General features: G+C 36.9%; 1 protein-coding gene across 1 annotated transcript in view; it reads left to right on the top strand.

Moving 5' to 3' along the window:
* LOC149077114 (phosrestin-2-like) overlaps nt 1-19520 on the top strand; it is a 133475-nt gene extending 113955 nt beyond the window's left edge. The window contains exons 3-4 of the mRNA XM_089242691.1: nt 2965-3160; nt 18075-19520. Of these exons, the coding sequence (XP_089098817.1) occupies nt 2965-3160; nt 18075-18814 (936 nt within the window). The 3' untranslated portion in view covers nt 18815-19520. The remainder of the gene's footprint in view (nt 1-2964; nt 3161-18074) is intronic.
* Nucleotides 19521-25620: the final 6100 nt, after the last annotated feature.

The following is a 25620-nucleotide window of genomic DNA, read 5'->3' on the forward strand; positions in this document are numbered from 1 at the left end:
TAATAATTATATTGGCATGCAATAAATACAGTGGCTTGCCGAAACACAAGTTCTATGTTTGGTTTTCTAATGAATCTATTATCATTATGAATCAATAAATGATAGCAGAGCCCAGCTTCGCTAGCCATTATTATTGTAAACTTGATGCAACTGAGCCACATTTGGATTAAATCAGAAAAAAATGAAAACAGTTTTTAGTGATTCAATAAACGATAACTTATTATACAGGGTGCCCCCCCCCATTCCCCTGTATCGCCAAGTTCGCTGTTTGGGAACAACCCCCCACCCATTCCAATTTGTGGTGAATTATAATAAATCATATTTATGTGCAACGGTTAAAAGAAATTAAATGTAATAAGATATTAAATTTTTCAAACGAAGATATTAGGAAAGAAAATCGAATGGGTTCGAAGGGACTCGAACTCATAACCTTCGTTTTGAGTGTTCCGTGAACTTCCCACTATACCAATCGCGGTTGCTGAGCAGACGTTGAATTAGTATATCCATTATTAAATGTCGCCAGGAAATATGGTGGCGCCAAATGGATCAAAAGTTGTGGTAGCCTCGCGGTCTACTGTTACGTTTCTATGACGTCACAGTTGCTTGACTCTGATTGGCTGGTAACGTGGTGAGCTCAGAATTTCTAAGCGCTACAGATGCGTTCTAGTTTTTTCTTCCATTATTTCCCCGACTCCCCGACACAGGTTTGCTTTTGTACTGCATCCCCCTTTCTTATTTTGATTCTGTTCGACCTAGTATAAACGTCTGAATTTGAGTATCATCTATCTGTCTGAAAGCACAATAAACAAATTCTCGACTTCTGCTGAAAAGAAAAAGAAACTTTTTTTCACTGCCGCAGATGGGAAACACGCATACAGGGTACACGGCTATCAGCACGCGCCGCAAATTACTGGCAAACCATTGATGATAGAGGCATATTTAAAATTAGAAAAACATATTCAAATAACGTGTGTACCTTAGATGCGATATTCATATTGCGAGAGTTGTGTGTGCACAGTTATTAGAATAAAAATCTGAAACTTCTTTTATACGGACATCCTGTGCTCAAAAATCCAATAAGAAAGTTGTTGCCCTGTCTCTGTCTTGAAGAAAAAAAAAATCCATTTTTCTAAGTGCAATATTCGCTGAGATAATTTTATTCGAAAACCAGAAAAAAGTTGGGGGGAAATAGGATGAATTCGGGGGGGGGGGGTAAAACGGGTAATTCCACCTTTTCTACGTTTTTGGAATTTAAATATCTTAGCGAATATTGCACTCAGGAAATATGTTTTTTTCTTTTGTCAGTCTCACAGAGATATTCACATTCATGGACTGGTAACACTCCTCTTCACATCTCTATATATTTGTATTTATATATTTAAAAAAAACGAATAATATACTAAGGTAAGGTTAATATACCCACGCTAAGCTTCAGTGATTTTTGCCGAGGCGTGTATGGTGAATTTCTGAGAAACAGATAATGTTAAAACAAAAATACTTTCAAGAGTTGTTAAAAGAAAAAAAAAATAGTGATCCTTTCTTTTAAATCGCGCACAACTCCATTCTATCGCCACGAGCAATTTACTACCGCGTGCATTGTGCCGGAAGTGTGAATGTGTGTACTCTGAGTTCTTAGCCATCTATATTTCAGAAGTAAAGTATGATGATTATTTGTACCGTTTGTAGGCCGGGTGCTCTATGTGGCGAGACTTTTTAACGGGGCGATCGACTCGCATTCTCACCTTGAAGTTGGAAACCACAGAAAATCAACTTCAGCCGACCACTGTGGCACCGGTGGGGTTCAAACCAACAAGTGACTACCAACTTGTGACGTCAATGAAGAAGGTCATTTCTCCTATTGTCATTGGATATACTGCAAAAAAAGGTAAAGATATCGCATGCGTCGGTTTGCTATATCCAATGACAATAGGTGAAATGGCCTTCTCCAGTGACGTCAAAAACTTCGTGCGGAGGCCTTTTTCTGCAGGTGGTGTTGTTCAAACCCGGGTCATCGCTATAACTATATTCCCTGGCTGACCAGCTTATATAATAATAAATTATATTTATATTATATTTCATAATATAAATTATGTTATATTTCCTATGGGGACAGAGCGGGGGTCATGGTCGGTTTCGGGTCCTCTCTATGCGAGTCCGTCACTATGACGCTTGCTAAGTACTAGGAACCAATTCTGAATAGTTTGAAAAATGTTATTAATTTAAATTTGAATGTAACACGATGGTGTTAATAGTCAATTTATTATATACTGCATATCTCAACAAAAAATTTGAAATTTTTTTTTTTTCAAGGAGTATACTTCTTGTCTTATTCCCAACAGGGGTGAAAGTAATACGGCCAATGAAGTCCACAACGTACAAATTAATGTGCATTTTCACGAGAACTTATTTATTTTAAAAAGTTATTCTACAAAGCAAACTTGTAATTCAAATCAAATACGTAAAGAAATTACTTCGTCTATAGAAAGTAAAATTGCACATTGTATAATGAAACCTGAAAGAAAATATATAAATGTATCGTAAGCAAATAACAACGTGATTTTCTGAATGGCCTTTAAGCACAATATGGTGAACTAGCGTGAAAATGTGCATCACCCAAACAAAAAACGTGGCTCGTTTTCCCAAACCAATAGCTACACAGCACACTAACATCAAATTTCTAATTACGTTCAAAATAAAAATGCAGAAAAATCGTCATGTTAACATCAAACACCTTATATTTAGTCTCTGTAGATATCCATAGAATTTAAATATACTGTACCATATTTTTTAATGTATGTTGACGTTGCAAAATTCGCAAGGCATCGTCTCATAATTATAATATTCAAAATGTTCATGCAATATGCAATTTATTTCTTTGTTTGAAGAAATAGTTATAATATATCCAAGCACTGTATATAGCGCAAAGGAAATTATTTTTCTCCTTTAATTTGGTCTTGTTTTCAGGTCTATCCTCAGCACTTGGAAGAGAAAGATGACTTGACATTGGTTCAACAGAATCTCATTAAAAAACTGGGTAACGACGCATATCCACTGTCTCTGAGCGTATCGACTCAAGCCCCACATTCCGTGAGGTTACGACCAGCAAGATTGTACCATGGCAGCCCATTGGGTGTTACTTATGATCTGAAAGTTTTTGTGGGTACGTTCATTGTTGTTTGTTTTCTTTCAGCATTGGTGTATCGTTAGAATGTACCGCTACCGTTACCGTTAGAATGTACCGCTCTTAAGAAAATACCGAAGAGAGCAGAATTTATGCACCGTGAGCAGCGTGAAAGTGGGGATTGGTAAAAAAACTGGAAAATTTAAGGTTTTTCAACCGGTTCTCCATCCCCACGCAGCACGTGGCGCTAAAAACCTGCTGTTAGGCTATTAAACACTGCATAAGCTATTCCATACAAATCAATAAACGACCTACCGCATGGGTCTTCAACCTTTCAGACACTGCTGGCCAAAAAAAAAAAAAAAAAATTCCGCGAAGATTGAGGGCCAAACACGCACAGCGACTTCTTAACGGATGGAGACCATCAGGGCCGAGGGCTCCAAATCTAACAGGGTGCCGTCTATTTTGGAGAATTTTATTTATTCTAGGATTATTATTTTTTCATTCATTCTCAGATTATTTTCATTCATTCTCATCGGATTATTTTCATTCATTCTCAGATTATTTTCATTCATTCTCAGATTATTTTCATTCATTCTCAGATTATTTTCATTCATTCTCAGATTATTTTCATTCATTCTGAAATTATTTTTTCATTCATTCTGAAACTATTTTTTCATTTATTCTAAAGTTATTTTTTCTTTAATGCTGAAATTTTGTTTTACTAGTAGTGCAATTATTTTTTCAACAAATAATTTTCATTAATTCTGAATTTTTTTTTTCAAAATATATCAACTTTTATTAATTATGATTTTGCTTTTTCCAAAAACTACGAATATCCATCAATTTTGAAATTATTTTTTCATTAAATATGGATCTAATTAATTACATAATTATTAGTTCTAATTAATTACATAATTATTAGTTCTAATTAATTACATAATTATTAGTTCTAATTAATTACATAATTATTAGTTCTAATTAATTACATAGTTATTAGTTCTAATTAATTACATAATTATTAGTTCTAATTAATTACATAATTATTAGTTCTAATTAATTACATAATTATTAGTTCTAATTAATTACATAATTATTAGTTCTATTATATAAATATTTGTTCTTTAGTAGGTCTCTCATTAGTTCTAAGCTGTTTACCAAAAGTAATTTTTAAATTTCTTCTTTAGCCAATTCTGAAATTATTCCTTTCTTGCATTCCTATGAATGTCTATGAATTTCTTGCTATGAGGTTTTTTCGTCAGCATTTCTATGAATACTGAAATTTATTAATCTTATTGTCGATAGGCCGCTACAAAAACCTTTGATGGGCACATTTGGCCCGCGCCCTTGCGTTTAAAGCCCCCCCCCCCCCCCCCCGTGAGAAAGAGAGAAAAATCTGTGAAATCTGTGACTTTTTTCAATCAAAAACATTCTCGTCATATAAAGTTGAAAAATACATATAGTACATATACAAAAATACATATAAAATTCTCATATAAAGTTGTCATTAATTCCAATCCAATCCATATAAACTATACAGGGTGTCTATATAATGTTGAGCCATCTACAGCCTTAACTTACCATCGAAAAATTAAGAGTTATTTAAAACTTTCCTAGAGCCTTCAATCATTTTCCCTTTTTTATATTAATAATTTTCTTATTTAACATTGAAAATACTATTAGAATATTTTGTAAAATGTTCTTTCAATGTGAAGTTTTAACTAACACGGGAGAACCCAAGACTCAATTCACCATCGGGAAGAAAAACAAACCCCCTTGGGGTTTTTATCTTAATCCTATTACATAAGTTAATGTCTACCTCCAATAAGAGGCAATTACTTGAATTGCTCCAATTCTCTAGAGCTCCAAGTATTAGAAGTTAGAAATCTAATAATCGATGATTCGAGAAGTAAGAGAAATGTTCTTACTATATAAACCTACCCCACGTGTTATCTACATTATACCATGCCGTTTTGTTCGTGTATTCTTAGCTTTTATTGCTATATATCCCCATGTAAACCACTGTTATTAGCTACGTTTTTTTTAGGTTGGGGTTTTTTTTCCGACTTTCCAAAAAAACCACTCAGTTTTTCCATTTATATAGTATACAGTTTTTACTTTGGGTTCTAATGACTTCCGTGACATTCATTATTTCCAACGTTTGATCATAAAATACGCAAAACAAAAAAAAAACAATAACATACACGAACCCATTACAACGATAACATAGGGGTAAAGAACACTCTAAACTCAATTACTGCCCGAATTTCAAGGGATTTCTAGCCTTTATGGAAATTGAAATCACTGTTTTTACGTTCTTTTTTACTGAGTTACGAATTCAAATTATGCCTTTTTTCCCCACTTATCTGTAAATATTCAATGACTACATTAAAGGAAAACATTTTAAATTCAATCGAAACAGCAATTGAAATTATCGTTTCGTTTTATTTTTTGCTCAAATGTATAATTTCATTTATTTCAGTATGTCTGAGGCAACCAGATATATTTTTCCCCCTTGAAAGCAATATAAAGTGAAATTCTTTTCATCTGCAATTTACAGTTTTTTCGTATATATAATAACGATGTCTGATCTCCACAGTAAAAGACACAGAGAAAAAAAAAACATTCTGTACATAACTTGAAATTAAGCTACAGAACTTATATTGAGAATCTATAAATTATAGAAATTGATTTTCTTTAAACTAATGTTTCATTAATTATCAATAATAGTTTAAAGTGCAATATATACTCGACATCATTCGTAAAGGATCTATAGGAAGAACTCTTTCTCTGATTGGCTTTGAAATTCTGTTTCATGTTCTTGAGACAATTTAATTTGCTAGCCAAGTCAGTGAAGTAATTATCGCCCTCGTATATATATATAATGTTTTCCATCAAGAATCTGCTATTTCCCAACAACGGTGGTGTCCTAGGTTTTTATTCAGAAACATATACACCTAAGCATATACTGTAAAGTTTACTGGACACCTCACTAATCAAACCCTGGTTCTTTAGTAATAACTAAGCTAAGAATCACGATGATTGTGGGTACTATGTAAAGGTGTGAACATAGTGCGTTCGTATTTTCGACTCTGGAAACCCGCGTCGTCTCCGATTGGTTAAAAAACGGAATTTCAACTTTATTTAGCTGGAATTTCGGGTTTTTAATAAATCGGAGAGGACGTGGGTTTCCATAATCGGAAATACGGACGCATTATGTTCACAGTCTTAGGCAGGAATTCTTAATCTGTGAGTCGCAACCAAAAATTGAGTCGTACTGGCCCCGTAGATGAATCAACAGTGGACGCTTAACACATAAGGTTCTCCGGGCCCTTATGTGCCACTGGGCGCACGCGTGTTGTTTGTACGTTGCTTGTACGTTGCATTGAGTTGATGGCTGTCTTCATGGGGAGAACGACGCGAGTGATTCGATACTTGAGGGCGAAAGGGGGCACTGCTATAAATCTTTGCTAACTTTTTCCGTCACTACCCTGCCTATTTTGAGGTAACGGAAGTAAATTGCTTTGCATCAGGCCGGGGTTTTGTGAGCGTTTTTACCTACCTACAGTCGACGCTCGTTATAACGACCCCCTTCGTTCCATGGAAAACGGACGTTATAGTGTGAGGTCGTTTTCCGAGGATGATATCACTCTCCGCTGTCCATACCAAGGTTTTTAACAGCTGGCTGATGCGAAGATATATTTTGGAAAGAGAGAAAATTCCACTTAGCAGAATCGAACCCACGTCCTTTCATTTTCCGGGTGGACACACTAGGCTACAGAGCCAACGAGTATCTCAATCTTTCCTTAGAGCTCGTGTGCACTGAACGGGGACCGTACATGGACGGTCGGACTTACTTCAGGCCGAAGCTCACAATTGCTGTCATTGCCATCAGATGGCAACTTATCCGAGGACGATGTTACTCTCCGCTATCTATACAAATGTTTTTAATAGCTGGCTCCGCATCAGCCAACCTTTGTATGGATAGCGGGGCGTGACATCATCATCGGATAAGTCGCCATCTGGTGGCATTGTCAGCAATTGTGAGCTTTGGCCTGATTCAAGTCCGACCGTCCATGTACGGTCCCGTTCAGTGCACACGAGCTCCAAGGAAATATTGAGATACTCGTTGGCTCTGTAGTCTAGTACGTCCACCCGGAAAATGAAAGGACGCGGGTACGATTCCGCTAAGTGGAATTTTCTCTGTTTCTAAAATATATCTTCGCATCAGCCAGCTGTTAAAAACCCTTGTATGTGGTCGTTTTATCAAACAGTTTTAAAAAAATCATAAAATCATTATCTTCTTCGGAAAACTGTGCATTGTGTCGATGAAATTAAAAACAGAAATCGTTTATTCTGTTACAATATTGCAATAAAAACGTGTTAAAAAATACAATTCAAATACATAATACGGCAGAGTTCAAGCACATTCCCGAAAACTCACTTACGAAAATTCTATGTTACGGCCAAAATCTGCATTTATTTTTTTACTACATGTAGTAAAATAAGTTCACCTACATCTACGATATTCTCCCGTGTAAGAAATCAATTAAAATCGTGCAAATAAAATTTATAATCAGACAAAAAAAAGGTTCGATCGCGTGGGAAGTTGGAATTGGCCACTACATGAGAAAGTAAAACGAAATGATCAGGGCGAAGCTTCCAATGATGGCGCTAGTTAACCATCGGGTTTATCTTACCTTTAAACCATCTAGGCTTCGTACCCTTTCTTCCCCGAGCATCAAATGTCAAGGTGAGACCCACTGAAAAACGGATTTTGTCAATTAATTGGGAAAGAACAAAAAAGAGAGCAGGAGGCAAGTTCAGTTCGTTGTAATAGATTGGATGTTATATATCGGTCGTTATATTGGATAAAAGTAACATAGTCGAAATAGGGAAGTATTTGGGACCTATCGTACCTGTCGTTATAACGAGCGTCGACTGTATTTACAGTCCATCGAAAAAATTTTTATGCCACATTGGCACCTTCTTGATTAATGACTTCATGTGCATTATTTTTTGAGAAAAATTGACATCCAGAATGAATGAATGGCATTATTAAAGAATGGACAGGAATGATGAAAATTATCTGTATAAAAATTTGAACACATCAAACTCAACATTAATGGAAATTTAGACGTGACAATTTGATAATCTGAAGGACAACATAATTCCAAGATCTGTAAAAGTATGTCCATATTTAATGGAATGCAATCTTAAAATTTATAAAAAAAATATTTTGAAAGGTAATTCCAGAGTTTATAATGTAATGTTCCAAAATTTATGAAGGAAATATTTCCAGAATTATAGTGAAAGCTTTCGGTAATTTGATGCCCCCTGTTAGATTCATTGTCCTGTGCTCAAGCCCCGTCGGCTCACCTGTTAAAATGTCATTGTCTGATTTCACTAATTTCATAAAATAACCAGTTTGTTTATCCGAAATATTTAATAAGGAAACTGATATTTTTGTATATTATGCTGATTTCAACTCGGAAAGAAAAGTCATCTTGTCTTCACGGGGACTCGAATCCAGGCTCTCTTGCATGATGCAAGAGGGCCTAAAATATCCAGAAAATATATTTTCTTGATATCTTGGGCTAAGGAAAAAAAAAAGCCTTCTCTCTCTTTCTATTTAACAATAATTTTTGAATTAGAAATAGAATGGTGGGGCAAGTCAAGTATACAGTGTTGTTGATTTTGGGTCGTGGATGAAAAAGATTGAGAGCCCCTGGAATAAAGTAAAACATTTGCGAGTTGACCAACAACAACTGGCGCAACAGTTCTTTTGTCAACTTAGGTAGGTGGTTAACAAAGGTGTAATCCTGTGCTCCTTGTGGATCGATCGGTAAAAGCGATAATTCTAGGTTGTGGTTTCGAAGGGAATTTTTCTCCAATAGGGTTTTTAATACAAATACAACGCCACAACAGGCAAATTGCCCAACGAGGTGGCTGACTTAAGAACATCATGGATCCCCGAGACATTTTTTGGAGGCCCTACCTACTACTGCTACACCACACATGCACCCCCCCCCCCCCGCGGCACCCCCAACGAATCGGTACATGCGGGAATGTGCGTGTACGTGTAGTGAAACCTGACGTGAAGTTTTTTTGTTTCTCTGTAATGCTTCTTATGTGTAGTGCTGTAAATAGAATGGCTTACCCCCCAGAGGTATTAAATTGTAACACAATTATTGACAAGTGTAAAAAGAAATACGATAAACATGTTGGATTATATCGAGACGCTAGCCATACTTAGAATGAGACAATCATAAATATATTCTATGGGCATTGTATAATATTTTATCATGTAAAGATAATTTTCAGTTTTTCAATTGGATTTTTAATTGGGTTGCTGTATTTTAGAAATATGTGACATCCATATTTGTTATGCACATCTGTTTCTCAACTACCTCGGTGGTAGCCCGTTTGCCTGTTGTGCCCTTGTATTTGCATTCGTAATAGTATTGTATAATACTGTAGCCCACTTCTGAGAAACGGTTCATCTCAAGCAGGTGAACAAATTGCTGCGTGGACAACTTTACATTTTTTTTTTCATTATGCATTACTGTACCACATATGTATAAATTAATACCCCTCTTAATAGACACCCCTTCAAATGCGGTCAACCCTCTTTTACGGCCCAAATAATAATTTCCCCGTGTTTCAGAAAAGTAGGTTTTTAATCCCCTGGTGAGGATCCTCCCCTAAGAGGATCACCCCTCTTTTACGAACAATTTTTTTATCCCATTTGTGTCCGCAAAACAAAAGTTCCACTGTATCATTATTACGAAATTTCCGACAAGCGTCGAAAAATTAGAACATCATAAATGAAAATTGATAAATATAGAAATATCTTTTTTTATGGAAATAGACATCAATGTTGTTGTACTAGGCGGTCGTGAGTTTTAACTTGGCTGTGAGTTATTCTGTGTGTAAAGATGGAATAGTTCAGTCGTAATATTACATGTACGGGGTGATTATAAAAAAACTATCCCGACACATGGGCCCCTAACTATCATACCATTCACAGAAACTGAATGAAATTTTGGCATAAGGTATTTTGAGGTATGCGCTCAAGAATGATATGGAAAACAACAGTGTCACTCTAACAGTTACGGTTACAGTGAGAAAATTTCGAAAATATCAAATGGCAACACCAAGTTTTTTGTATTCGAATGCGATCTCCATACTGAAAAACGCTAAATAGCGTTGGAATGGCACCTTTAGCACGAAAATCCCCGGAGCTAGGCAAGGAAAAAGTAAAAAGGACTTTGCCGTGACTTTACCAGAGCATTAATGTTCGTTTCATTCGTCACACCGAGATCCCAGCCTGATTAGTCCTCCACAAGGTCATGTGGAAAATTTGTGAAACACAATAAAATGCTTTATTTTGTGCTGCTTCTCTGTCCTTATTGGTTGTCCTCACTTTTAGCCTATCTACCGCCGGTGATTTTCATGCTACAGTTGCCGTTCGAACGCTATTTAGGGTTTTCACAATGGAGATCGCATTCCAATACAAAAAACTTGGTGTTGCCATTTGATATTTTCGAAATTTTCTCACTGTAACCGTAACTGTTAGAGTGACACTGTTGTTTTCCATATCATACTTGAGCGCGTACCTCAAAATACCTTATGCCAAAATTTCATTCAGTTTCTGTGAATGGTATGATAGTTAGGGGCCCATTTGTCGGGATAGTTTTTTTTATAATCACCCTGTATAAAAAGAGAACTCATATCTTCAAACGTAAAACTACGAATACAAATACATTGTATTATTTCCGTCATTGGCTTTGGTCATGGATTTTATGCTTCAGGGCATTGAACCTTCTCAGGATTTAACCTTGTTATAAAGACGATATTACTTGACTCGCATTTGGCTAAACTCATTTTTTTAGCGGTAACCACGACATTTCGATATGGTTAACATCAAATACAATCTTCAGATATCACGAAACAATCGAAGCATCGGTGAGACTTCACTTGCACGGCTGGATTCTCATCCCCCCCCCCCCAAACACGCTAGAATCACGAAGAGAAGATCAATACATCTCAGACGATTGATCTGAATACAGATTCTGACACTAGAAATTTAAGACTTGTTTGGAGATGGCAATATCATTTGCCACACATCAAGATTTCGTCAACTTCAGATGCAGCGGCGTTGCTGCAGCTCTTGGCATATAGTGATACGTATTGCAGATGATGTGAAATTGGGTTATCTAGTATTAATATTTCATGAACAGCGCTCCCGAATTTCTAGAATATTCTAGTTTTTCAAAGCAAACTAGTACAGATCCGTAGATATATATACCCTGCTCTCATTTCTGCTTCTGCACATTCGTTATTCAATAATCACTGATTCCAGTTCGAATCGATTTCTAAAAGAAATTTTCAAAATGTATCACGCTATTCACACGAATACCAACAACTCCAGATTTTCTAATATAAAGCCTTCCAAAACCTGAACTGTAAACAAGAAATATATTATTTCGAGTGTACAGTGTATTCGGTTAAATCCTAATATGCCCCCACAAACATTTCTCATTACTTTTCAATTCATTCGAGTTTTTTTTTTGTACTATTATCAACTATTTTTAGGAACAAATATACAGGGTGATTATTTAATTTCCCTTTGCCGCATTTTACTGGCGAAACGTTGATCCTAGAGGCATACCTCCATCTAGAAAATGTAGCCAAATGACGCTTAGAACTCATGCGTCATTCGTGTTGCAACAGGCTATATAGTTATCGAAATTTAAAAAAACGTTTTAAATGAACTCTGTCCTAAAAACCCAATTAGAAAGTTGTTGTTGCCCTGTCTCACAAACAACAAAAAAAATCAACGTTTCTAAGTGTAGTATTCGCTGAGATATTTGAATTCAAAAATCGGGAAAAGTTGGGAAAAAAAAAAAACAGTTGTGGGTTAGGTTCCTCTGTTCTTTGCCAACTTTTCTGCAATTTTTGAATTCGAATATCTTAGTGAATTTTGAACTTGGAAACGTGGAACTTTTTTTGAAAACTTTACCTTCAGCAGAGACACGCCGTTAACTTTCTAATTGGGGTTTTTAGTATTATTATATTTTTTTCTATTTCGAGTATTATTATAATTATACTATTTTGGGTATATTATTATATTTATTATTATTGTAGTGTGTGTGTAGTTTAGGGTGTCCATATAAAAAAGCTCTAGATTCTTCATTTTAATAATTTGAGAACCACACACACTCCCACGTTAACATGCCAACATGAACCTGTAACGTATAGGGAGCATGTAGGAAAGAAGTCAAACCTCCCACGGGCCAAGAGCACCCCAATAGACGCAGAAACACAACACATTCTCTCATCGCATCCGCCACAAAGTTCAAAAAATGAGAAGACAAGAGGTCCCAGATGTATAACAATTAGGGCAATAACTGTAGGTGCTGGACTTGCATCTCGCAGGCCCTTTCCGGAATAATAGAAAAATATATAAAAACATTAACATGCAAAATAATACGAGAACATGGGCAGACAGCGCCTTGGACTATGCAACATCACAATACCCAAGAGAAATAGCGTTATAAACAGAATTGCAAACAAAAAATAAATAAATAAAATATGCGAAAATCAATTGGAGAAAACAAACAAGATAACTGCAGTATATACACAATAAGAAAATGTTAATTTGAGGGTGGAACAAAATAAAAACGTAAGGCACAGTTACATAACAAAAGCAAAACAGATATGATAAAATATGGTGAAAAATGGGTGCGGTGCTTAGGGGCCATTCAAGTATTACATAAGCAGATTTTCAGTCATTTTTGACCCCCCCCCTCCCTCCCCCTGTCAGCAAAATTTCGTCAGCAGCTTAGAATATTTCATATCTTCAAAAAGGGGTGGTTGATGACGTAAGCAACCTTGTAACCCCCCCCCCCCGCTCCCAACTTGTCATCAAAAGTCAGCAAATCCGAAACCCCCCTCGATGCTGACGTAATACTTGAATGACCCCTTACCGGCTATGGAAAGCGGAGCTCATTAAACCCAAAGCATAGACATACATCAGCTACTGGAAGTATAATTCCTTCCGGGATCAACGATTCGCCAGTAAAATGCGGCAAGGGGGGAATTCAGTGTAATCACCGTCTATAGCTTAAAAACTGTCAATTGATCACCACTAGTGTAATGTAACATGAAATAAAATCACACGTATCATCATGGTGTATAGTGTATATGAGCATACTAGATGTGTGTACCATTTGTAAGAAGCCTCTCTCTCTGCTAAATATCGAAAGAATTGGGAGTCACGTGGATAGTTTTGTGACTTTAAATAGTTAAAAAAACGACGAAACAGTTACGATCGAACGGGAATATAAAATGGAAAATTCCAAAAATAGCTTGTCTCCTGCGGAGTATAATTGTAATGGAACAAGGAAATCAAGATAGAAGCATGTAGAAGTCGCTCTTATTCTTCGAAGTCGCATTCCTTTCACCGGGAGTCATGTTTTCAATGAACTAAATTAAATTTCAAAATATATCACTGGAGGTACAAATACACTTTGGACGTATTGGATGAGAAAACTTCGATGCGCACTGCGCAAGAAGTACGTGCAATGTGCAATCTTATAGATTAAAAATCACGAAATTTTCAGAAACGTGTTTACAGAACTTATATTAAAATTTAAAAGTAGTCTAAAATATACATACGAAATGCTGCAAAACTTGAAATATTTTAATAGAACTTTGAGGTGAAAAAATATGACTATGCTAGAACACGTATGTGTCCTTTCACATTTTTCAAGCAATATTCGGGGTATTATTACGTAATATTTCATTTTAATGTAAAGTCGTATTTTTAGAACCACGTGAAATTCAATCCGCTAGATTAAAAGTGAGTTTTACTCATTTTTTTCCTTCTTAAACCCCATACAGTGTAATTTCGAAAAAATCTTAGTGCACGACACTATATAAAAGTAACTCACTCCTTATTCCCTTGGTACATTCCTTGCAAGAAATATCTTGCTATTTCCAGCTTCTGGTTATCTTCTAACATGTCTTGAAATAAAACGAGTGGCTTCAAATTTACCGTAAAAGCAGACTCTTTCATTTGAATTACTTTTTCCGGAGCCACAGTAGTAAATATATATATATATATATAAAATTTTTGTGAGATTAACATAAGCTTCAAATTTCTCCAGGATGGAATTAAATTTCCATTTAAATACTGTTTACTTACATTCTACTTATACCACTACGTTCAAAAAGTTCCGAGAGTTATTTTATTATGGAAGAATGAACGCAAATAAGACTTTATTATTTGGCGTTTCTCCCTCGAAATAACTACCCTGTGTAATTATGGAGTTTTGCCTTTGTTCATACAAATATGTAAATGCTGCTTGCGAGCCTTTTTTTTTTGTCACATCGTCCATTGCCTTTGTTGCTGCTCGCTGCAATTTTTCAAAACCTGAAAATCGTTGTCCTTAGGGATCATTCAAGTATTACGTCAGCATCCATGGGAGGGGGAGTTCCGAGTTTTGGTGACAAGGGGAGAGCGGGGGTGTTTGAATGATGCTTACGTCATCAATCACCCTTTATAAAAATATAAAGTATTCTTAATGACATCTTACTGGGTGTGCCAAAAACAAGAAAAGCCTTTCGCTAGTTTGTGGGCACCTGACATTCTCCGTAATGGGGTAACATTCTCCGTATTGATATTAAGTGGCCTCTACAGAACCACTTTAGTGACCTCTGAATGTTCTGCGGATCCTTCAAGTGATCTGGGAATTTGTCCGGGCAGCTCAAGTGCTCTATAAATGTGTAGCGGTCCGCTTAAGTGCTTTTTAACTGTGTCGCTCGTCACTGAAGTGATCCGTCCGTAATTATGCCGTGGAGCATTTAAGTAATCTGGGTATATGCGGCAGGTAACTGGAGTGATGTAGAAAAATGAGTGTGTAGCTTAAGTGCTCTAAAACTGTGCCACATGTCACTCAAGTGATCTGTAAATGTGTCATGGGCCGCTGAAATGTATTGGAATTGTTCCACGGGTCACTCGAACGATCTGTGGATGCGCCACTTGGCTCATTTTTACAAAATTAGGTTTGAGGTGGAGGGCCACATCAGATATCTTCGAGGGGCCACATTTGATCTGCGTATAAGGGGTTTAGCATATATGGCCTAGAGCGTGGGACGCAATGAATTTCTTAAAAATAAATTTTGATTTCGTAACTTTCAAATAGCCTTAAAATTAACAGAAATTGATTGTAATAACATATAAAGGTATTGCTTTCGAAATTTTGATTTTTAAAAATATTTTTTGCAGCAAAGAAATAAATTTTTATTGTCTGGGGGGGGGGGTTATGAGCCCTGCCCCCTGCGCATACGTCTCTGATCCCAATATGAGGTAGGCTGACGAAATTCTGCTGACAAGGGGGGGAAGGGGTCAAAAATTTGCTAAAAATCTGCCAACATAATAATGGACCCTTATCATTGTCCCCTAATTGTTGGACATCTGAAGCCGCAACACCACGTACATCAGCTTTGTGTCCAAATGTATTACTGGAGAAGCCTTTTCCGAAAATTAATTTCTTAATAGACGTGGACACGGGATGGGGGGAAAAGATCATATTAACAGACAGCTATTTCTAGTGGTAAGCCAACAGACTTTTGGTGACGTAAACCGAAACATGCATAACTTCGATAACATAAATGTGTTAGGGCTACGCATGTACGCATGTACACACACCATATTCCTGCATGTACCAGTTCGTAGAAATATCGCAGAGGAATGTTTATGGGTTGCACACACGGTCAAGTAATAGTAGTAGCAGACTTGAAATGCAAAAGCAAAAATTGTTGGTACTTCAACTTTTCAAGGGCAGTTATTAATGTAAATTAAAAACATGTCATAATTTAAAAACAGCCGTAATTACACTTGAAAAAAGAACTGAATCTCGTTTATAGGGAACAAATGTAAATTTTTTGATAATTTTGGTTTTTTTTTTCATTTGCGAAATTTACTTATCCCTAAGTATCAGTTTATTTATAACCATCCTGTACGTTAAGGCCACGTATATACATACTCGCTGAACACGTTGCTTCTTGTACCGATTCGTTAGAAATTGCGCAGACGAATGTCCATGATATGTATGTAAGGCCAAGTAATAGTAAATTTTTTCCGTATAGTGTTTTGAAAGAAAAAAATTGACATACACGCGTCATCTATGTAAGCTCTTCAAGCCTCTCAAAATAATTTTTTTTCAAACGTAAGTGCCACGGCGGACCAATAGGGGCGGACACGTCAAGAAATACTGTAGTTTTGTGAAAAGTTTTGTTTCTTGATAGCACGCGAGCTTCAATCATCTCCAATCATTTCTATCGCCTTGGGGGTAATACTCATGATTGAATTGAAAGGAACACTCTTTCTCTTTAGAGGGGGGGAAAGTATATACTACTTCTAAAATGGTGACTCAATGACTGCCGTGATAAGCGCCGTCTATATTATTTCAGGAGAAATTTTGGCTCTTCTTTGCGATGCGAAAAAACATCTCACAGACTGAAACCTCAATTGCGGACCCTCGCCGGTGGCCATACAGATTAGGATAGCATATTACTATCTACATTTGGTTATTATCCTATGCAGCTATGAATTTTCTCTACTTCTTGTGAATATTACGTTGTATATCTCAATTTCCCATTGCATATAATTATATGCAAATTCTTGCTCTTTTTTTCTTTTCTTTGCCTCTTTCCGAAGGCAGTATCTAAAATTTTCCACCTGCAAAAGAGCCTGAACGGTGTATAGAAAGAATTCTCAAACTTTTTTTTTTCACCCGCGGCTCTCCTTTCTCTAATCAACGCTTATCCTTGGCTCCTCAGAGCATATACAGGGCGGTTACCTAATTTCCCTTGTCGCGTTTTATTTTTGAACTGTTGATCCTAGAGGAATACTTAGAACGTGTATATAGTTAGTCAAATATATAGTTAACGTGTATAATTATATAATAGGGGTTGTGTAGTTATAATGGTAGGTAGTTATAGGGGTTGGTAGTTGAAATAAAAAAAAATTAATTTTCTTTTTACGAACATCCTGTCCTCGAAAACCAAATTAGAAAGTTGCTGTCGTCTTCCCTGAGACCAACTAGAATTCCACGCTCCTTAAGTTCAATATTCATTGAGTTATGTATTTGAATTCGAAAAATGGAGGAACGTTTGAGGTAACAAAACGGGATAAATGGAGCGGTAAAACGCGTTGTTTAACATTTCTCCGTTTTTTGAATTCAAATTTCTCAGCGAATATTGCACATAGAAACGTGAAATTTTTTTTGTTGGCCTCGAGAGAGACAAGGCTGCAACTTTCTAATGGGGTTTTTGGGGACAGGGTGTCTACATAAAAAGTTAATTTTTTTAAATTCTAATAACTATATAACCCTGGTAACATGAATGACTTATCTGAGTTCTACATGTTATTTAGATATTTTTTTAATTGGAAGTATACCTCTAGAATCAACGGTTTACCAGTAATATGAGGCAAGGAAAATTATCGGGTCACCATGTATTGTGAGAGTTTGAGCTGTATTCAATTCTGTGTTAGAAATAGGTGGGTTCTTGCGTAAGTGCTAATTGAAAAACACTAACATCGACAATAGCCTCTTCACACCTGAGCCAAAACTGACTGGTAAAAAAAATATTATATTTTTGATTGATGTGTGTTTATTGTATATCAAAATGTCCTTTGAAAAAGAAAAAAAAATTGCCAATATCTTTGTAAGGATCATTTTTGAGTTAAGAACACACATATGTGTACCTCAAGTCCTAACTTGAAAAAATAATCATTAAAAACCATTTAAAACCATTATAAATGAGAGCGAAGATTATAGAGATGGAACTCTAAAAAGAAAATCATTTCATTAGCCTGAAATAATACGTACTCAATTGAAGGTCGCAAAGAAATAAATGCTTACAACTGTTTCTTTTTCAGGAAACCGTCCCGACGACAAGCCTCACAAGCGTGGCACGGTACGGTTGTCTCTGAGGTGCGTTCACTACGTGCCCAACCCAGAGACTTTGATGACATCTCCAAACGGATCTCCACCGTGTGCAAGCATCCACAAGACTTTCGTCTTCAGTCCCGGCAAACTCGAAATCAAAGCCGTCTTGGACAAGGAGATCTATTACCAGGGTGATCCGCTCCACGTTCACGTCACTGTCAACAACAGCTGCAACAGGACTGTGCACAAAATCCGAGTGGTCGTTGTCCAGCACGTCAACGTCTGCATGTTCACCAACGGTCACTTCAAGAACATGGTCGGCCTCGCCGAGACGGAAGAGCGTCACCCGATATCATCCGGTTCGAGCATGTCGAGAGACTTCTGCATCAAACTGATGGGATACCTCAAATACCCAGTCGCGCTCGCGGTAGAAGGTGGAGTTGCGGATGAATCTCTTGTCCTCGCACCGAGTACGTTACCGCCGTACGCGAACGAGAAGAACCCGTATGGAGTCACGGTACTGTACGAGGTGAAAGTCAAGGCCGTCTTGGGTTACGTGGACCGGCCGATCACGATACGATTGCCGTTCAAACTCCTGAACAATTCCGTGATCAGGCAAGCGAATTGCGCTCTGCCCAGCAACCAGACATTCGTTCATTGTGAGGATATCGAACCGGCGAATGATTACATGACCGATGATGGCGGGAGCGTCGAAGTCATATCGACATGAATTCACCATCATATCACCACCACCATCATCACGATTCTTTCATAATTCAAATCTGACATTTGTGGAATGTGTATAAGTATTTCATTCATGCATCGTCTATCATTGTCAATTTCACGTGATAAAGTATTATCATTCAAATCATTGAAAATAATGATTATGAAACTTCAAAAAAATATATATTTTCCTTTCTTGTAATTATTTTGAGAATAATAAGCGTATGAAATTGATTTTCAATTATATATATAGAGATAGGATTTTTTTGTATGAACAAAAACAACATAAACGGCATTGTAAGGATGGTTGAAAGATAAGTTTTTTCTGCTTGGAGGCCTCTGGAGAGCTATTTAGGCTGTGCTCGTAGTGGAGCGAACAGGTATGAGTCCTAAAATACAATTGCGACTAGAAAGAAAAAAATACGTAGGGGTGGGGGAAGAGACGTCCGCACATCTGGTAAAAAAGGAGTAGGAGAATAGAGAAAATGGCTGGAGGGTTTTTGAATTGTAGTGTTATGATGATGATTATCCCTCCGCAGATGAAATAAAAAAGGGCGAAATCAGCAGGTAGTGAGCTAGCTTTACTTATCCGACCCATCCCAAATGGGAAATACGATTTATCTTTATGATCCGACGTGCGAAGAGGTCATGCCCAGTTGGGGAAAGCCCAGGCCCAGACCTCCGCTCATATGGTGGTTCCTCGCACCCCCCCCCCCCCCGCACAGGGGATCCATCAAGAGTCGCTCTATCGACTAGTTGAATAAAACTATTTACAGCATTTCATAGGGTTTACAAGTTACATACCCTTGTGTTAGTATCACGTTATATACAACGGGTTAGTAAATCCTACCTTACATCATCTATGTACATTAGTAGATCGCCGTCCTGCCTGACGACTCCTCACTACTCTCCGAAATTGACACTTGCCCTCTGTCTTTTCATTTCTCTTGCGAGAAGCTGTTCCGACTCGAGTCACTCACCTCCGTTGGCTGGCGCAAGGGCCACCCGACGCCGAACCACGAGGAGGTGGAGGTAAGTTTCGCTGGTAGGAAAAATCTGCAGATCGAGGTGAAAATATAAACATGCTTGTTCAACTCCCGCCCCTCGTTGAGTGGCCTCTTTTGCCTCGCTCCTCCAGAATGCGCGGTGTAGAATAAAAACAATACAATTGTTTCCGTCGCTAGTCTCTATTATGCACCCCCGTCTCTCTTGGTCGTCTCACTATGCCCACGGCTTTAGTCACCAACGTTTTCTGAAGATTCATATCAAGTCTATTCAAACCACGGTCAGTACTTTAACCTTTTTAACACACTTATCAGGTATCTGTAACATTTTTTCATCCATTAGCTTCGTTAACATGTACACGATTGGCGGTTGCTTTGTTGATTAGGATCTGCATGGTAGCTTTTTCTCTCGGAGGAAAAAAAAGGAGGGACAGAGATCCCTCAAAAGAAGCACCTTTTCTCCGGGGAGAAATAATAGGTGACTCTCACCTGCTTCTCATAATTCTTTGCGCCTTGAAAACTACCATTAGCCAGGGGCATATAACAAGAGCTGTCTCATGAGGCGCTGCAGTCGGCACCAGCTGGCATCACGCGTGACGTCATTCCACAGAATCGAGTGCGCTAGTTTTGTTGCTCCTCGTTTTCTGCTCCTTGTTAATTACAGTAGTTTGCACGTCACTGTTCTGCCAATTTTATTGAATTCTTTTCAAAATACTATTTTCGATTATTTTCATTAGTATCTATTTATTTAGTGGCTTGATTCGTTTAGCCATTTGAACGTTTAAAATACGGAGTTTTACATTTACTTATGAAGTAACTTCCACCAAGAATATTTTTCTCAGATTCATTTCATTTGAATCACGCACGCTAGTTAACTTATATTGGATGGATTGAAAGTCAGCTCGAGGAAGATAATTAAAATTATCTACTGAACTTTCTAATAATTTTTTTTATTTGAATTAGGTGTCGGTTTTAAAAACCTTGGACTTCGTTAGTGGGGGGGGGGGGGGTAAGGCAACAAACAAAAAACAAAACTAACCATGCCCGCTCTCGCTCTGTCCCCATGGGGGATTTAAACTTGCTAATCCAAGGGGTGTGAGCCATGATAGAAAGGCCGGCGCGAACACGCGACTAACCAGCAACAGTTGGCATATTTACGATGACAGTGATGACAATAGGGACTACACATGATATGATATCAAAAAGTTGCGGAAGGAGGTACAAAAAAGGGAGCTAAAAAATGAACAAAACTATAACGTGAAAATTCCAGGAACCCTGATGTCACACACACACATCTAAATCAACACGTGTACGTAATATTATATTCTACAAAATTACTACACGGTGGATCATTAAGAACATCATCGTCCTTGACAAAATCAAATACCAGCCGGAGGAAGGGGTAACGGCATAAACTAAAGGCCATGTAAACGGGCTCCGGGATATTTTATTTCCCATGTAAACGGGGCTAGTCTTTTTTTGTGATTTTTTTTTAAATAAATAACGTGATCAGCACGTTTTTCCAAGAGATCTTTTTTACGGGACTCCACCGAGACAACACCACCTATAGAACAAGGCTTCTGCACGAAACTTGTGACGTCAATGAAGAAGTCTATTTCTCCTATCGCCATTGGATATACTGCAAAAAAAGGGTAAAGATATCGCATGTGCCGGCCTGCTGTATCCAATGGCAATAGATGAAATGGCCTTCTTCGGTGTCGTCACAAGCTTCGTGCGGAGGCCTTGTTCTATAGGTGGTCTTGACCCAGAACGGCACAGTTAGAAACTAGCTCCCTATACCCTGGACTGCAAGGCCCAATCGATTTCTTAGTAAATCAGTTGTGATGGTTCTCTATACGGAATTCCAAAATTTAAAATTTTTTCGCCACTACGCACGCTGTCCCAAATTGTTTGCTCAGTGAATATCTCTGAAATCGTTGACTTTAGAAAAACTAACGATTACAAGTTTTTCCTTTGTCAAATGACGTGTGGTTATTTAAATTGCAATACATTTTCTAAGAGGTTGCATACCATAAGAAAATACGTAAATTTAATTTTTATGTTAACCCTGTGCTAAAACTTTCAATTAGCAGAATGTAGATCATGTTCTGAGAAATAATTTGCAAAACATTACATATTTTAAATGCGATATTTATCGAGATATTGACGATAAAAATAATACTGTGTTTTGGTGATCTAACCCGCTCTGTGTTAAGAGCAAGCTTTCGTTGGCTTGAAAATTTCAATATTTACCGACAATATACAAATAGAATGACTACATACACTACTTAACCGAACATGAATCTCATTCCTCCGCGGAATTTTTAACCAATTGGTACACGTGGAATGTGTTGTCTGAGTGTAATGTGTGCCCCTAACGTATTTATGTTGTCAAATTTGTGATTGTTTCTTGTTCTTGCTGATGCTGTCATCTGACTCCCATATTTTTAAGTGAATGTAGCGAATGCTCGAATTTTCGTATTATGTAATTGCTGTGTTGAAGATCTGCCCATTTCCTGAGGAGAGACTGTTTCAGATGCTAGATGAATGATATTAAGTGCATTAAACGTTTGTGTGGCTCACTTTCCAAACTACTGGGTCACATGAGAAACGTAAATCAAAAGATGGCTTCGTTTTTACACAACTTAACGGAAAAGTCTTTGTTATTAAAATTATCAAAGTGTGGAACTATTTTCTTTAGTCACAATGACAATTATATTCATTACACACACACACACACACTTTGTGTTTAATTTATAGTTTTGTTAATTTGAGAACTACACCCTCAATCATTGGCAATTAATGCTGAAAACTTCTAAGCCGAATGTCACCACGAATATTTCATTTAAAAACGTATCTTTTTGCAAATGATTTTTCACTAACTGAAAATTTCAGAACATGGCAACCGCATAAAATATTTACTCTTCCATTTGTTTATAAATATACCCCCTTAAAAAATTATGAAACTTTAAATAATGCTCGTCATTTTAATCTTAATCTCGAAAGTATGTTTCTAAAGTCAGTGGTTGATTGCACAGATATCCTCTGAGCAAACAATTTGTAAGAGCCAGTATATCACTCAAATATTAAGCAAAGCTTTAATTGATTCTTTTTGCTTTATTAGAAGGCACATTTCGATAATAAAACGTTTTGTACCAACACACCCTGGTGGTGAAAACTCGAATCATTTTTGTATAGTCTTTCTTTTCTAAAAAATTTCCTCCTAATGACCTGAATACCAATTATGAAAAGAATAAGATTACTAGAAAAACCTGCAGAGGCTTCTAATTTGAGGAAATCGTTTTGTAATCACTCTGTACATTCGCATCAAAATAATATATATATATATATATATATATATATATATATATACTCTTCTTTTTCATATGCATATTTATAAGAATAAAGTAATAATAAATAGATCATATTTTATACGTTTCTAAAAATTAATCTGTTGTCAGGAATTTAAATAATATCCCGTAATATTGTAAAATCCTTGTAAAATTTACATTATTTTATAAAGAAATATTAAAGGAAAAAGTAGAATAAAGTTTTATTTTAATATCATTACTTACAATCGGAACCAAAAAATTATCTATGTATACATTAATGATATAGAATAGTTTCTTGAATATTTCTGTGGACAAATCGCAATTTTGATTGGTGATATCGTCACATTTACTGTCAACACTGATGGCATTGCATGTGTTAACATATTCTGTGGTATTCATTGTGTCAAAAATCAATGTGTGATCAATTACGTGCATTTTCGACATTGTACATTGGATAATGCGAAATATACGATAAAGTGTTCCATATATTACGGATTTACTGTCTGAGTACGTTGACTTTTCATGAAATACTTTCAGAAATTCCCTGCAACGCTAGATTTTCTTCTACACTTACAGCGTTTGGGAAGCGTCGAACAAAAAAACAATCATTTGAAATGAACAAACGTATTTCACGTTCAAATCCTGTAAATTCACACACACATCACGTTATCCTACGCTCATTGCGATAATGATCTCAATGATACTTTTTATAGTAAGAAATTCGCTCCAAAAAGTTTTTCCCCCCGTATAAAAGTATCTTTTGTATGTATGTAAGCTCGGGATTATAGTTATGATGTCTAACTCTTGTAGGATCACCAACGACCTAAAGACACCAATGCCTGAAACAAAAAAGGCTTTCGTGGCCATCGTATAAATCAGAATTATGCTTAAAAGTTTTCGGGTTTTTTTTGGCCGACGTGAAATAAAGTTTTCGTCTTTCGATGTTTCGTTCGCACGAGTGGCGAACATTTCCAAAAAATCTTACGTAACGTGTGAACGAAACGTCGAAAGACAAAAACCCGAAAACTTTTAAGCTTAATTCTGATTTACACCAATGCCTGTTTCTTTCAGAGCAGAAAGTTAAATTCAACATCCCCCTTAAGACACCGATGCATGTTACTCACATCTTATTCAGCAAAACATTCATACAGTAAAAAGAATAATCCAATTATACCTCAGACGAATCTATGCCTATTTCATTTTGCTTGGAACAATCTTTACGCATTAATGCATAATGCATATTAATGCATTAATGCATATTAATATAATGCATATTAGACGCATTAATGCATATTTCTTCCAGCTTAAAACGATGAAGCCGACTCCGACCACAGTGACACTTAAAGTGCGATTCATAGAACACCAACGACCGATATGAGTTTCTTTCAGCACCAAAAGTCAGTACCTCCAGTAACCCCCAACGACACCGATGCGCACCTTTTTCCATAGCGGACAGATATATGTTGTGACCCCCAGCATAGATATCGATGCACGAGATTTTTTCCAGCATACAAAGTACCAACTAACGACCGCAGAGACTACGATCCGAGTTTCTTCCAGCGTGGAGAAGAATGCACATTCAGTTCATAAATCCAGACGTAAATGCTCACACAACTAACGCCTCCAGAGTCACCGGTGCGGCGCACTTGCAGTGAGGAAGGACGTCATGATTTCATGATGAGATTTCATGACATGAAAATTCAAGCATTTACCAAAATTCACTTCATTTCCAAATATGGAGGACTGCTGGCAGTATCAGCAAGAATGAAGCAAGTGCAACTCTAACAACATAAATACATTAGGGTCAAGTATATATATACACACACATGTTCCGGCATGTGCCGATTCGTTAGAAATTTCAAGGAATGTGTAAGAGGTACATGTACGCTTAAGTAGTAGTATATATCTACACATACAGGGTGATTCTAAATTCATGGGGAAAACTTTAAAAGGTGTTATAAGACACCTGAACAAGAATTTTTGGTCTATTTAGAATGTAGTTTTTATTCGTAGTCGAATCGCAATAGCAAACCCGATAAACTGTAGTTTTTAGGGAGGGCACAAAACAGCATTTCATCAAAAGAAAATGTTATATTTTGCGACGTATTTGCCGTGATATGTGCACTCAACCATTCGAGGGAGATGGGTACTGTAATTTGGTAGGCCTTCCCATGTAACGCAAATTCAACCACAAGTCATTATATCGTTATACCACTTGATGATTGTTCGGCGCGCATCATAACCTTGATACTCCTCACACGAATAAAAACCATACTCCAATCCAATCTTATCCGAAGGTGCATCTTCACCGATAAAAACCAAACTTTTGGTGTGTTGACCATCAAGGTGATGGTATGTCAAACAATGACAAGCCACGTGCGAATCCTGAGTTGAGAGGCCACTTATTGTGCGTGTGTGTGTTCGTTTGATTGCTCTGTAAAATACGGTACACGACAATTTTTTTTCCATATTATTAA

Source organism: Pholcus phalangioides, unplaced genomic scaffold (assembly GCF_987345545.1).
Source record: "Pholcus phalangioides strain wild (caught in Gottingen) unplaced genomic scaffold, Ppha-v1.0 ptg000015l_1, whole genome shotgun sequence".
In the NCBI taxonomy this organism is placed as follows: domain Eukaryota; kingdom Metazoa; phylum Arthropoda; class Arachnida; order Araneae; family Pholcidae; genus Pholcus; species Pholcus phalangioides.